A 15,055-nucleotide genomic window follows, 5' to 3' on the forward strand; every position below is an offset into this window, starting at 1 on the left:
TATCAACCTTCTGTAAACTAACATCCACATTTGAAGAGTCTGGACCCTAATTAACAGTGTAGGGGAGGAAAAAAAATTTTCCCTCTACCCCCTGAATTCCTAGCTGAGACTCTATGATAAAAGATTAACAAGAGAAAAATAAACGAGTTTACTAATATGTATACCTCATGTGTACCTGAGAGAAACCCAGCCGGGGGGAAAAAAAAAAAAAGAGTACCTCCCCAAGGTGGCTTAGAATGCAGGATTAAATACCATCTTAATAGGGAAAGGGTTGGGGGATGTAGGACTCTTAAGGGAGAGTAAATGATTTTTAGGAAAGATGAATGGGCCCTTAGAAGAATAGGTGGGAGGTGTGATCATCTGTGACAAAGTCTGTGAGGGTGTGGTGTTGACTTCTATTCCCTTCTCCTTTGAAAGAAGTCAATCTTCCCTGGTTGATGAAACTCCTGGAAGAGGATCTATGACATCTGAGTTCCTTTTGGAGGATCAGTTTTTAGGCAGATAAGAGGAATTCAGAGAAAGCCTCTCCCTGCATTTATGGTTTTCCAAGTGCCGGCAGCTCAAAATAATCAAAACGCCAAAATGACATATTTTAGGGTGGCATGCACTGAACTCCTATAGTCATATTTGGGGTGGTATATTCTGCTACCCTTCATTCATAAACGGTAAGCCAAAAGAGGTTACATCTCCTGTAGCCTCAGATGACTTGTAAGGAGCTCTAATATGACTTTGAAAGGGTAACCAGTAATCTTCCATTTCCAAATTTCTGATAACTCTTTAAGAATTTTCAAACTCCTTGATGATTTATATTCAAATTCAGCTTCAATCATTTGGAAGTGACAATTCAAGATTCTGAAATTTTTTTATCAACCCTATATTCTAGACCCATCCATAGCTACTCTCAAAAATCCAATATTTCATCTGTACTGTCTTAATTTCCTGAAAATCCCGAAGTTGATAAGCATGCCCTATGCTTAAGAATTTCCTGTTCATTGATTCTAAACAATGTCCAGAAGAGGGTGCTGACAGAACAATCAGCCTTGCTCCGACCACAAAGACAGGACACATCCTCTTGACCAAAGGTTTCAATATGGGAATCCCAAGTTTGGCAAGTACCGTAATGATCATAGCATTATATTAGGATCATTAGCATCACAGTAATTAATACTACCAAAGAAGAAATGGAAAGTTCCTTATATTGAAAGCAAATCAGGGATACATAAAAAATGGTGAAGACCTTTTAAATGAGGGAAGACATGGGGAGACGAATGATGACTTCAACTTTTCATCAACTTTCTATATTAGTTCAAATACTTTATATCTTTTTTTTCATCTGTAAGTTGAGCTTTATTTTGAGTTCACATGATCCCCAAGGCAGCTTTTATTTTTATTTTTTTTCAAATATAATAATCCTGTTGTATCATTTTTTTAAACATCTTTATTGGAATATAATTGCTTTACAGTGGTGTGTTAGTTTCTGCTGTATAACAAAGTGAATCAGCTATATATATATACATATATCCCCATATCCCCTCCCTCTTGCGTTTCCCTTCCACCCTCTCTATCCAACCCCTCTAGGTGGTCACAAAGCACCAAGCTGATCTCCCTGTGCTACGCAGCTGCTTCCCACTAGCTATCTATTTTACATTTGGTAGTGTATATATGTCCATGCCACTCTCTCACTTCGTCCCAGCTTACCCTTCCCCCTCCCCGTGTCCTTAAGTCCATTCTCTATGTCTGAGTCTTTATTCCTGTTCTGTCCCTAGGTTCTTTGGAACCATTTTTTTTTTTTTTTTTTTAGATTCCATATATATATGTGTTAGCATACGGTATTTGTTTTTCTCTTTCTGACTTACTTCACTCTGTATGACAGTCTCTAGGTCCATCCACCTCGCTACAAATAACTCAATTTCGTTTCTTTTCATGGCTGAGTAACATTCCATTGTATATATGTGCCAGATCTTCTTTATCCATTCATCTGTCGATGGACACTTGAGTTGCTTCCATGTCCTGGCTATTGTAAATCAAATACTTTATATCTTGTACATGATTTCTTTTCTAGTATAATCAGTCATAATTAATCATTATCAATGAATTAATATTTTTCTTAATAAAAATTAATAAACCTGGTAATATATACTTAAAAAACCAAGTAGCATGACTGCAAGAATCTATGAAGAAACTGATATTTTGTTCAGTAATTTATCAGTGTTGTAGCTAGAAAATAAAACTTGAGTTGTGTTTTATGCTTTATAATACTTAAATATGTCACTACTTAAAATCTATAACATTATAATTTATACTTGCACTCTTCTCTGAAATACAAACCTTTGGAGAGAAAATCCATCAGCAAACAGGCAGTATATCCTTTCCACTGCACCTCTTCTCTACTAAACCAAAGTGTTTCATTTTGTTTTGCTGATAGTTTTAGGAATACAGTACAGATTGCACTGGCAGTTTCTCTGCTGCTCTGTGGTGCTAAGTCAACTTAGCTAAGCTGGAACTAGGTTTCCCAGAGTTCTCTTTCCTGTATGGTTCTCTCTGGACATGAGAGACACTCCATGTGAAGGCCAGAGGTAGAAGTGAAGAAGTCATACTATTTATGCTCTTAAAGTTGTTGCCAATCTGCTGCTTCCCTACTTGGTGCATCAGACTTGTAGCCACTCCAACATCCCAAGGCCACCTCCTTCAGCTTCTCTGAGTCCTGGGCTAGATGTGAGGGTGGTTCCCTGATAATGGGTGCCAGCTCTCCTGCAGGTCACCCACAGCATCAAGGTTGGACATGGTTCAGAGATAGAAGTGGGTTCCAGTTTGTCCTCACGGGGTCTCAATTTGTGTTCATGCATTCCCATTTGTCCTGCTGTCCTCTACATCCAGCTTTCCTTCTTATCTGCTGATCTGATAGACCTAGAGTAACTTTAGACTCAACACAGACGCAGAACAACAGCCTGCATAGATTGCTTCACCATAGATCCTTTATTCTTTTTTTAAATTGAATTATAGTTGATTTACAATGTTGTGTTAATTTCTGCTGTACAGCAAAGTGATTCAGTTATACATATATATATTCTTTTTCATATTCTTTTCCATTACGGTTTATCTCAGGATATTGAATATAGTTCCCTGTGCTATACAGTAGGGACCTTGTTGTTTATCCATTCTATATATAATTGTTTGCATCTGCTAAACCCAAACTCCCAATCCATCCTTCCATCACCACTCCTCCCCCTTGGCAACCACAAGTCTATTCTCTATGTCTGTGAGTCTGTTTCTGTAGATCCTTTATTCTATATCATGGGTAGCCACTCTGCTTCTCAGATAAAACTCTAATTGCCACAAGTTTCTATGTACAACATCATCTTGTTGCCTTTGCATTTTAAACAGTGTGTTAAGCCTCAAAGTCATAATAGGCACTGTGTTTGGTAGAAGGAGAAGAAGACAGGTATTTGGTAGTAGAAGAAAAGAAGGGATGCTTAGAAAGGTAAATCTTGTGTAGGATGCTACCAGAAGCTTCTCAATGTTAAAAATGCCTGTGTCATTTATCAGTTTATCCCTCTCATCTCCAAACCCATCTTTCCTTGCCCTGCTTTATGATCCTGAAGCAGGACATTTGTCCTCTGTCAGCAGGGGCACTGGCGCGCCACTGGGGGAGGACGGGAATGCTGCTTCTGCTGGACTCTTCCCTGCTGGCTCTTGTGTTGGGTGGAGGCCAGTAGCACAGGACACGCAGTGGCACTCATCCCCAGTAAGTTTCAGTGCCACCATTTGGGGCACTTCTTGGTGGGTTTTGCTACCACACTGGTGGACAGCGTCCCAGTGAATTCCTCTGTGGGCACCTTCTCAGTGATGTGCCAGTGGGTGGCATCCCAGCCAGCTGGGCCGACACTCCAGAGAGCTGGCTTCCTGCTGCCAACCCTGGCCCACGGCATCTCAGGGAATTTCTCTGCCATCCAGTGGGTACCAGCCACTCCTTGTCAAGGGGGTCTGAATCTCAGCCCTGGGTGAAGGGAGGGCCCTCTTCCAAATATATTCCTTCCTTGGGTACTTGACTCAGTTTTAGAGGGAGTGACTGCTCTTAACGTGTACTATTCCTGTATTCATTAGATTTTCTTGACTCCTCAGTAGGTAATCCCCTGCTACTAGTTAATCACTTTTTATGTTAAACTTTCCCTGTGTGAATTAGTGTGTGCTTCTTGTCTCCTAACTGGGCACTGATAAAATGCCTTTTGCTCTTAGTAGCTACTTTAAAAAAAAAACCAAAAACCCAAACCCCAGAATCTAATTTTATTAGTTCAGGATTTGGTTTAGAAGGAACATAAATTACTTTTAATATGGTTTTATAAGTGAAGGGATTGCCCAAGTGTGCACTTTAGAGAGGCTATTTGCTTTCTTTGGCCACTTATAAGGGGTATTTCTCAAACTGGGCTCCATGGACCACTGTGAGCAGACCCTGAGTCAACTATTGCTATGAAAGAAACCACCCTAAACACAACAGTTAAAACAACAATCTTTTATTATTTCTCACATATTTGACAGGAAGATGCCAAAGTCACATGACAAACAGTGAAGATATAGGAAAGGATGAAGAATTGGGGTTCAAAAGTCCCTTTACCACAGGGTCCAAGGAGTTATCAAGGGTCTATCAGTTTAAATCATATTTTTAAGTTGTGTATTTTCCACTAACAATGAAATATCAGAAAGGGAATGTAAACAAACAATTCCTTTTAAAATCGCATCAAAAAAATAAAATACTTAGGAATAAACCTGACCAAGGAGGTGAAAGATTTGTATGCTGAGAACTACAAAACATTAATAAAGGAAACTGAAGATTATTCAAAGAAATGTAAAGATATCCCATGCTCTTAGATTGGAAGAATAAATATTGTTAAAATGGCCATATTACCCAAAGCAATATACAGATTTAATGCGATCCCATCAAATTACCTATGACATGTTTCACAGAACTAGAACAAATAATCCTAAAATTTATATGGACACATAAAAGATCCAGAATTGCCAAAGCAATCCTGAGGAAAAAGAACAAAGTAGGAGGCATAACTCTCCCAGACTTCAGACAGTACTACAAAGCTACAGTAATCAAAACAGTGTGGTACTGGTACAAAAACAGACATATGGATCAATGGAAAAGAATAGAGATCCCAGAAATAAACCCACACACCTATGGACAATTAATCTTTGACAAAGGAGGCAAGAACATACAATGGAGAAAAGACAGTCTCTTCAGCAAGAAGCAGTGGGAAAGCTGGACAGCTGCTTGTAAACCAATGAAGTTAGAACACACTCTCACACCATACACAAAACTAAACTGAAAATGGCTTAAAGACTTAAACATAAGACATGACACCATAAAAATCCTAAAAAAACATAGACAAAACATTCTCTGAGACTTGGTCAGTCTCCCAAGGCAATAGACATAAAAGCAAAAATAAACAAATGGGATCTAATCAAACTTATAAGCTTTTGTACAGCAAAGGAAACCATAAACAAAAGAAAAAGACAACTTATGGACTGGGAGAAAATATTTGCAAATAATGTAACCGACAAGGGCTTAATTTCCAAAATATACAAACAGTTCATGCAACTCAATAACAAAAAAAAACCAACCCAATTGAAAAATGGGCAGAAGACTTAAAAAGACATTTCTCCAAAGAAGACATACAGATGGTCAAAAGGCACATGAAAAGATGCTCAAAGCTGCTCATTATTAGAAAAATGCAAATCAAAACTACAATGAGGTATCACCTCACACCGGTCAGAATGGCCATCATTAAAATGTCTACAAGTAACAAATGCTAGAGAGGGTGTGGAGAAAAGGGAACCCTCCTACATTGTTGGTGGGAATGTAAAATGGTATAGCCACTATGGAAAACAGTATGGAGGTTCCTTAAAAAACTAAAAATAGAGTTGCCATATGATCCAGTAATCTCACTCCTGGGCATATATCCAGAAAAGATGAAAATTCTAATTCTAAAAGATACATGCACCCCAATGTTCATAGCAGCCCTATTTACAATAGCCAAGACATGGAAGCAACCTAAATGTCCACTGACAGATGAATGAATAAAGATGTAGTATATATACACAATGAAGTATTACTCAGCCATTAAAATAATGCCATTTGCAGCAACATGGATGCAACTAGAGATTATCATACTAAGTGAAGTAAGTCAGAAAAAGGAAGACAAATACCATATGATATCACCTATATGTGGAATCTAAAATACAACACAAATGAACATATCTACGAAACAGAAACAGACTCACAGACATAGAGAACAGACTTGTGGTTGCCAAGGGGTGGGGGGGAACGGGGGAGGGATGGAGGCGAAGTTCTGGGGTAGCACTTGCAAACTAGTATATATAGGATGGATAAACAACAAGGTCCTACTGTATAGCACAGGGAACTATATTCAATATCCTGTGATAAACCATAATGGAAAAGAATATAAAAAAGACTGTATGTATATGTATAACTGAACCACTTAGCTGTACAGCAGAAATTAACACGTTGTAAATCATGTATATTTCAATAAAATATATTTTAAAAATTGTGCATTTTCAATTCAGTGAGAAAATAAAAAACATAATCACTGTCATAGATTGCAAGTGCCTGCATTTGCACTTTGGTCTGGTTCTCACCAAGGATCACCTTAAGTGAGCGTGTACAACTTTATTTCTTCATTCGTGGAGTTATAACTTAAAAAAAAAAAACTTATTCAACGTGTTCTAATGAATACTACTGAATAGGTCACCACCATTGATTATGTGTTCATTATAAGCTTTTATAAACATATAACATTGATAAAAGAGATTTTCACATTTTGAGTTATGGAGAAGTCATTCTGGCTTATACATGAGTTAACTTGAATTTTATGCTAACTAAAATAGCCTGTTTGTGGCCTATCAAACATACACTGTACATCTGTTTTAATTAAGAAAGAAAAGGGCCAGAAGTAAAGAATGTTTATGTTAGAAATAAAGATTAAATGCCTCCCTTCCTGGGACGCCAATGCTAGTACCCCCTCAACGATAAGACACCCTTCCCAGCTGCCAAGGCCATGCTGACTCGTTATGTACGTGCTGATCTGCTTTTTTTTTTTTAATCTTGAAGGAATGTATCCCTGACTTGTTTAATGTTCTTTGTTCTGACAAGATATAAAACTGTGCTGAAAACCATGCTTCTCCAGGGCAGCTCCTCAGAGCTATCTGAGAGGCTGTCTTCTGAGCTATAGTCCTCAGCTGGGTTCAAATAAAACACGTTTCTATTACTATTTTAGGTTGTTTATTGATTATTTTCATCAACAACATATATACAGAAAAGTGTGCCAACTGTAAGTATATGAGTCATGACTTTTATTTTTTTTTGGCTGCATTGTGTGGCTTGTGGGATTTTAGTGCCCCGACCAGGGATTGAACCTGGGCTCTCGGCAGTGAGAATGTGGAGTCCTAACCACTGGACCGCCAGGCAATTCCCAGGTCGTGACTTTCAATAAAGTGAACACTCCTGCATGAGCTGGCTGCTCAACATGTAAGGGGAGTGTTTCTCAAACTGGCCTCTGCAAAGGCCATCACAGGCAGGGTTCCATCAGTTCCAAAACTTCACCAATAATACAAAAAGAGAACCTGGCTGTGGGAAGCCCAGGGGCTGACCAGGATTGAAGGGAGAACAGAACAAAATCCAAGCAGTTACTGTTAAGGTTAAGAATCAAGGAGTCAAGCAGAGGTAGGAAGCAGCCAACTCCTGCTGTTTTCACCAGTAGGTCTGCTGAAGAAAACTGGTGGGCCTCACGCCCTGAACCCTTCAGAGCGGGGGCCACTAAATTTTCATCAGTCTGTAACATAGATTCTTGCTATAACCCATACTGCCACATCACTGTCTGTCTTGAAAAAGGCTGAGCTGATATAGTAAAGAGTAAAGTTCAACTTGCTGCAAGTTATTTGTAAAAGCATAGCCTAAATCCAGGCCCATGCCAGAGAAAGATGACTTATTTCCTGCTACTTGCCTAGTCTCCTGGGCACACAGGAAGATGAGATTAGGAGAGTTAATAGTTCTACTCAGACTGAGCAAGAATGTCCTTGAAGGGTGACCAAGTGGCAAACAGTGCAATAACTATGGGTTCTTTTACAGGTTTTATGAGACATAGTTACACCCTAGTAGTGATTGTGTGTATGTTTTTAATATATTTAAAATTTTTTTAGAAAAGTTGCAAAGATGGGACAGAGAGGTCTCACATAATTCACGCCCAATTTCCCCTATAATGAACATCTTACATGATTATGGTACAGTGTCACAATTAATGAATCAATACTGATAATTATTACTAACTAAAATCCATAATTTATCCAGGTTTCCTTAGTTTTTACCTGATGTCCCAGCCAGGGTACCACAAATAAGAAGTTGTCAGGCTCCTTTTAGCTGTGAGTTTCTCTTTTTCAGACTTTCCTTACTTTTGATATCCTTGACAATTTCAAAGAGTACTGGTCAAGTATTTCGCAGAATGTCTTTTAATTGGGATTTGTCTGATGATTGTACTGTAATTTTTGCTGTGTATTTAGGATTGTTAGTGCCTTCAAACACGTCACCAAAAATGTCAGAATTAGAAAATATGCCTCAAACACAAGAAGTCTGAAAACCATTAGTCTACCTCAGAGCAGATTGTAAATATACGTAAATGAAGCTGTCAAGAAAAATGGTACAGATGAACCGGTTTGCAGGGCAGAAGTTGAGACACAGATGTAGAGAACAAACGTATGGACACCAAGGGGGGAAAACCGCAGTGGGGTGGGGATGGTGGTGTGCTGAATTGGGCAATTGGGATTGACATGTATACACTGATGTGTATAAAACTGATGACTAATAAGAACATGCAGTATAAAAAAACAAAACAAAAAAAACTAATACTAAACTTTATTTGGGTTATTTGTATGGAAATATGTTAATTTAAATGTTTCAGACATTACATGAAATTTCTAAAAATCTTATATGTTCTGGTATAATGTTATAAGTCATAATTCTAGTTATTACTTTAAAATGTATATCTCAGAAATAACTAAATTTCCTTGTCAATTGCATTATTATGAACTTTCATCAAATCTTTAACCGTGGTCATTTTTAAGTCTTTCGTCATTTACAGACAGTTCTGGGTGTACTCTGATGCTTTTGCAAAAATGTTCCTATAAAAGTGTTTCGTCTTCAAGGAGTTCATGGAAAAGACTCTGACAAGTACAGGTTTCTGGTAACTGACTGTACTGCTGAACTGAATGAATAAGCATTTTCAGAACTCTAATGGAAAACTGATGAATTCATAAAAGTGCTAACAAAAGATCAAGATAAAAAAAAATTAATTACATGGGACTGAATGAACTGATGAGGATGATTATAATTTTTGTGACTTTCTGTTTGAATTAAAAAAAAAAATCCCACAAGGACTCAGAGGCAAAAAATATACAAATCAATTTTCACTGCAAAGTAAAGGAGCTGTTACAGTGGAGGATTACTGGACTCAATGTCAATATTATGACATAGAAAAAATATATATATATATGTGTCACCTTGGGCATGTTACTTAACTTCTTGTCTCATACGTAAAATGCGATAGTAGTAGAATTGTTGGGAAATTATGTGAGATAGTATATGTAATGTAGAGCACTTAGAATGGTATATGGTTCAACCAAAGACTAAAAAAACAAACAAACAAACAAAAACAAACAAACAAAAAAAGATGCTTATACCACCTCTGGTTTCAAACTTCAGTTTCAAAAAGCAAGGTAGGTTTACGGACCTTTCACACAGTGGCTAGATAGCAACCCTAATTTATAAACTGTCTGCATGTCACCCCAACATGGCCCAGGTCATCAGCCAACCCCACCTCGTTCCCCAGCTCTAGCTTAAAAGGGAAGACAATAGCTTTTCACCCAAAGGTCATCACGGTAATAATTCATCCTGAGGTAAAAAAGAAGTTTAAACTAAGCATAATGGAATTCTAAGCTGTTCCATAGTTTTCAACAGAATATGTTTTTAAAGTACAAGCAGAAACAATGATCAAACTTTCAATGAAATATTTTCTTGTTTGCTTTTCAAACGAGTAAAGTCCAAATTAGGGAACACAAAGAATTATATCTTATTAACTTGTAATGTCTGGTCCCAGAAAATATTCTATGGTGAAGCCATTGTAGATATTCTAGTAATTAAATCTGTACAACATACAGACTTAAAACATTTTTTAGGCGACCACTCTCTCAATAGTGAGAGCGAAGTCACCAATCTTAAGTATTTGGAGCCCTTAACATTATTGGCAATGCTGGGAATGGTACAACATTTAGCTCAATAAAAAAGACAATACCCGATACGTCCCCTGGAGCTCAAAATTCAAATATTTGTATTGGCATACACACAGGCCTAAAGATGTGTTCTCCGAACCAGAAAGGACTCACCGTGTTGGCCAGCTCTAGATAGCTTCCTCCTACAGAGTCGCCACAACGCGGGGACTGTGTGAGCAGCCTGTGGAGAGCAGCGGCCTGCTGATGCAGAGAGCTTCCCCCATACTCAAGAAGCTTCTGTAGGGCTGACTGACTCTGCAAGTCCGGGCTCTGGAGGTCCCTGGCTCCCGAGTCGTATTCCCAGCTTTCCCTGGCCGCGGATAAGGCACCTAGGTCCAGGAGAGGCAGGGGTGAAAAAAAGATGTTTCCTGCATTAGCCTGGGGGAGGCCAAGAGGCAATGATTTGGAACCGCCTAACTCATCCACGTGCCAGCGCGTCAGAACACATGTGGCGCCCAGGCTGCATGCTAAGCACTTTCCCTTTCAAAGTGACACATGGGGAGCTTGGAGATAAAAGCAGTTTTAGGCAAAGCATTCAGAAATAACTATCCAATGAATACGTGCCTTCCCCCCACCCCAAGAGAAATGTTTAGCAAAAAGCACAGAAGAGCCAAGAAAGGGGAATCCAGATCAGAGCTACAGCTGTCTGTGATTTACACAGTGTTACTGTATGATTAGCCTCTTACTGTCATCCTTTTTCCCAGTCGAGGAGGATGGAAGCAAGAGAGAAGATAGAAAGTTAGATCTGGCACTTTGTCATAATTTTCTAGTGTCCATGTACTCTTAACTGGAAGAAGCTACGAGAAGCTAGACTGTGTTTGCCAGTTAGGTGTAACCACATGCTGAGCTCTGAACAATAGAATGTGAACAGAAGTGATAAGCATAGCTTCAGAGGCTAGCTCATAAAACCCCCAGCATTTGATTCTTCAGGCCCTTTGCCTCTGGCCTGGTTCAGATGGGCATGGCACCCTTGGAAGCCACGTGGTACAGATGGCAAAGCCGCACAATGGAAGATGCCTGGATCTATGAATTACCTCCTGCCAGGGGGCTGTCGGCTGAACCCAGGTACCATTTTAACTTTATGTGATCAGGAAAGGGAAACTTCTTCTGTGGTTGATCCACCATATATTTTTGGTTTGTTTGTGAGAGCAGCTAGGATTACCTTAACTATCACAGCAGATTAGAACCTAATTAAAGATGATAATCATTATAACAGCATGGGTAAGTACAATGAAAAGTAGACCTAGGGAAGTTCTAAACCCGACTGCCCTCAAGAAGGATGGGCGATATTCAGGGAAACCTTACTGGAGGAGAAAGACTGAGGCTTCAGTCTCCACCTTTGCTAGAAAAATTAGATTTGGGGTAAAGCTTGCTTCTTTGTGTTCACTTCTGAGTAGAAGTCCCTTGTGGGTGCAGCTGGCTGGTGGATCCTGGGTCACATGCCTCCATCTTAGCTGCAGAGGAGGTTGGGAAATTTGTTTTCTGGCTTCCACTTTGGGGAGGTAGGATTTGTAAGATGAGACCTTTCCTAAGCATAGGAAGAGTATGCGAAAGGCCTGGGCATCCAGAAAATATGACAACGAGCTACACACTGTTCTGGGGACAGAGCAGTGAGCATGATGAACTGCAGTCCCTGCTTGTGGAGTTTTCATTTTGGTGGGTCTTTAATACATGACTTTTAATTTAAAAAAAGGGATTTGTTAAAATGATTTGATTTGTACTATGAAAGGAGAACATATATAGATTCCTCTACAATTTACTTGAGTATAATTACATAGAGCAAACTACAAATTATGTACAGCGGGTTCTGATGTGAATTTCCAATCGCCCCTTACTGGGTACTGGTGAATTTCATCAATGGAATTAGGAAAACTGTCTTTGTCTGGAACCACTTCAGATGGTTTCCCTCTACTGTTCATGTTCTGCTGATCTTCTTCAGTCAACCTAATCCAACACTTTCTTCATACAATGATGTATAGCTGGGGTGACATGTCTTTGTACCAAAGCAGACAACTCTGTTGTTATGTTTCCAATTGCCCAAAGTTTATTTTAATATTAAAGTCTATCAACTGTATTGCAAGGGTGGCTTTGCTTTCCATATCAGCATAGACTCCAAAATGCCTGCCCTTCCTCCCCACTGCTCCTCTGAATGCTGTCTGCCTAGCTGCCACACATTCTCTGTCCTGGCCCCAGCAATGTGTGGCCAGAAGACTGATCGATCTTAGAGTTGAAAAATGGGTTGAATCATTGATGGCCTGATAGCTCATACATAAGGCAAAAAAGCATAGTGTTGGGCCCTTGCCTTTTATGTTTCACCACGGTATCCCCAGTACCTTGCACATAGCCTGCGACATATCAGGAATTTAACACACATTTATTGAATGGATTGCTGAATTATTCACAGTTGTAGTACCCCAGGGTTTCACTTCTTAACCAGGAAAAGCAACATGGAGATTAATTTTAAAAATCAAAATAAATTATACACTTAAACTTTTTCTTTATGCAAAGTTCTTTATGAGAACTTCATTTCAAATAATAAAACACAACAGTTCTGGGATAAGACAGCCCAAGGAAGCTTCGTTTGAATGTATTATGCTGTATTAACAGACCGAAACCCAGTTTCGGGCAGAGTTATACAATCAGGTTAGCCAAGCTCCATGTTAATCAGCAAGATCAAAAGGCCCTCACGCTATTACCATAACAATTTTTGCTGAAGTGATGCTGGGAACTCAGATCCTCTGCTAAGGAGCCAAGGCAATCATATTAGCATCCACATAAATGGACCACAAAAAAGCAAAGTGTATTTTTTAAAAAATACAGTAGATGTGTATAACTGAGTCACTCTGCTGTACAGCAGAAATTAACACAACATTGTAAATCAACTATACTTCAATTAAAAAAATACAGTAGACTATTCCCATTACTCTCTTTTAATCTGTCTTCACATTACATTTTTCTGGATAAAACCCAACATTCCTGAGGCAAAATTCGTCATTTCATTTGGAAGAACTCACTGAAAAATTTCAAAAATGTAGGTCTAGTAACCATCTTCCTTTTGCCCCTTGAAGCATGATGGTCCCTGACGTTTACAGGCTCACTCTCAGCCTCATGCCAGTCTCTTTTCACTCCCTTGCTCACCTCAAAAGAAGCCTGTTGACCACAGGCAGATGGCCATGTTTTCTTTTCCTGAACATGGACACCATGTCCTTTTGTCCCCCATGCTCACCAGACTCTCTGATGTCTCTTTTGATAAGGACACTAATCCCATCATGAGGGCCCCATCACCATGACCTCATCTAACTAGTCCCCTCCCAAAAGCCCCATCTCTAACAACTATCACATTGGCGGTTAGGGCTTCAACATATGAATTTTGGGGGGACACAAATATTCAGTCCCTAATAACCACTGAGCAGCTGCTCTCCAGGCCAGTAAGGACAGTGGCTGTACAGCATCCCGTTAAACACCAAAGGCCAAAGCACTCCCTGGGCCTAGAGGTCTCTGCATACACAGAACCAAAGGAGGCCATAATATCTGCCACCATAATCCTCTAGGGTGCTCTGAAGTAAGAAGTAAGATGTATACTTTTAAAAATCTGAATACTTAGTGTTTAAAGGTGGCAGAGCACAGATTCCAAATGCTTCTCTTATCAGAAAAGCACAGGAAACAAGTGGCCATTTGACATCTTTATAAAATACATCACTGGGAAAACCCTGCTTTCAGAGAGGATGCTGCAACACAAAATCTGCCAAACATTGAGATCCTTGCTCTGCTGGGTACTTGGCTATAAGATAGGGCTTTAATCCCATTTTCAAAGTGCCACCCAGGTTTGGTTTCAAAGCCTGCAATTAATGCACTTATTCACCAAAGGCACTATGCCACCTTCCCAAGGGCCAAGCTCCCTGTGAGAATCAGTCACACCAACATTTGGAACACCTGAAATTTACCTTAAAGATACTACAACAACCATGACCGCTAACATTTATTCAAAGCCAGTAAGGGCCAGGCACTGTTCTAAGAACCTTACATATAGTATGTTATATAGATCCACCCACAGTCTATGAATAGCGAAGTCATTTTTCCATTTTAAGAAAAAAAGATATTTTCTCTCTTTTAGCTTCATTTTATAGACTTTGCTCATTTGCATAGAATAGTGGTTAAGAGCTGGGGTTTTGTGGTCAGATTCACTGAGGTCAAGTCAAGAGTCACCATGACCAGCTATGTGACCTCAAGCAAATTATTTAACCTAAGCTTCAGTTTTCTCAACTTTAAAATGGGGATAATAATATGTATTTCATAGAGGTGCTGTGAGAGTCAAATAAGATTAAAATATGTAGAACGTATGAGACAATCCCTGGTATATGACAAACTGATCAAGAAATGTGAGCAATTATCTGGTCACACCTCACAATTTTAGTTATTTGGAACCCATTTTGGACAATTTATTAGGGAACGAATATATGAGGGAAATGTGTACCTCCTAGGTTCTGAAAGGTACCTGTTAAAATTACCAATTCTTTTTTTTTAAATTTATGAGCTGTTTTTTTTTTAATTTTTAAAAAATTTATTTATTGTTGGCTGTATGGGTCTTCATTGCTGTGAGGGGGCTTTCTCTAGTTGCAGTGAGTGGGGGCTACTCTTCATTGTGGTGCACGGGCTTCTCATTGCAGTGGCTTCTCTTGTTGCGGAGCACAGGCTCTAGGCATACGGGCTTCAG

General features: G+C 39.2%; 1 protein-coding gene across 1 annotated transcript in view; it reads right to left on the reverse strand.

The window, feature by feature from the left end:
- The window catches only part of MCC (MCC regulator of WNT signaling pathway), a gene marked incomplete at its 5' end in the record, with an annotated part of 425,634 nt that overhangs the window by 317,742 nt on the left and 92,837 nt on the right, over positions 1–15,055 (reverse strand). The window contains one exon of the mRNA XM_082455726.1: positions 10,456–10,670. Within this exon, the coding sequence (XP_082311852.1) occupies positions 10,456–10,670 (215 nt within the window). The remainder of the gene's footprint in view (positions 1–10,455; positions 10,671–15,055) is intronic.

This window comes from Balaenoptera physalus (assembly GCF_965194825.1).
Source record: "Balaenoptera physalus genome assembly, chromosome: 3".
NCBI lineage: Eukaryota > Metazoa > Chordata > Mammalia > Artiodactyla > Balaenopteridae > Balaenoptera > Balaenoptera physalus.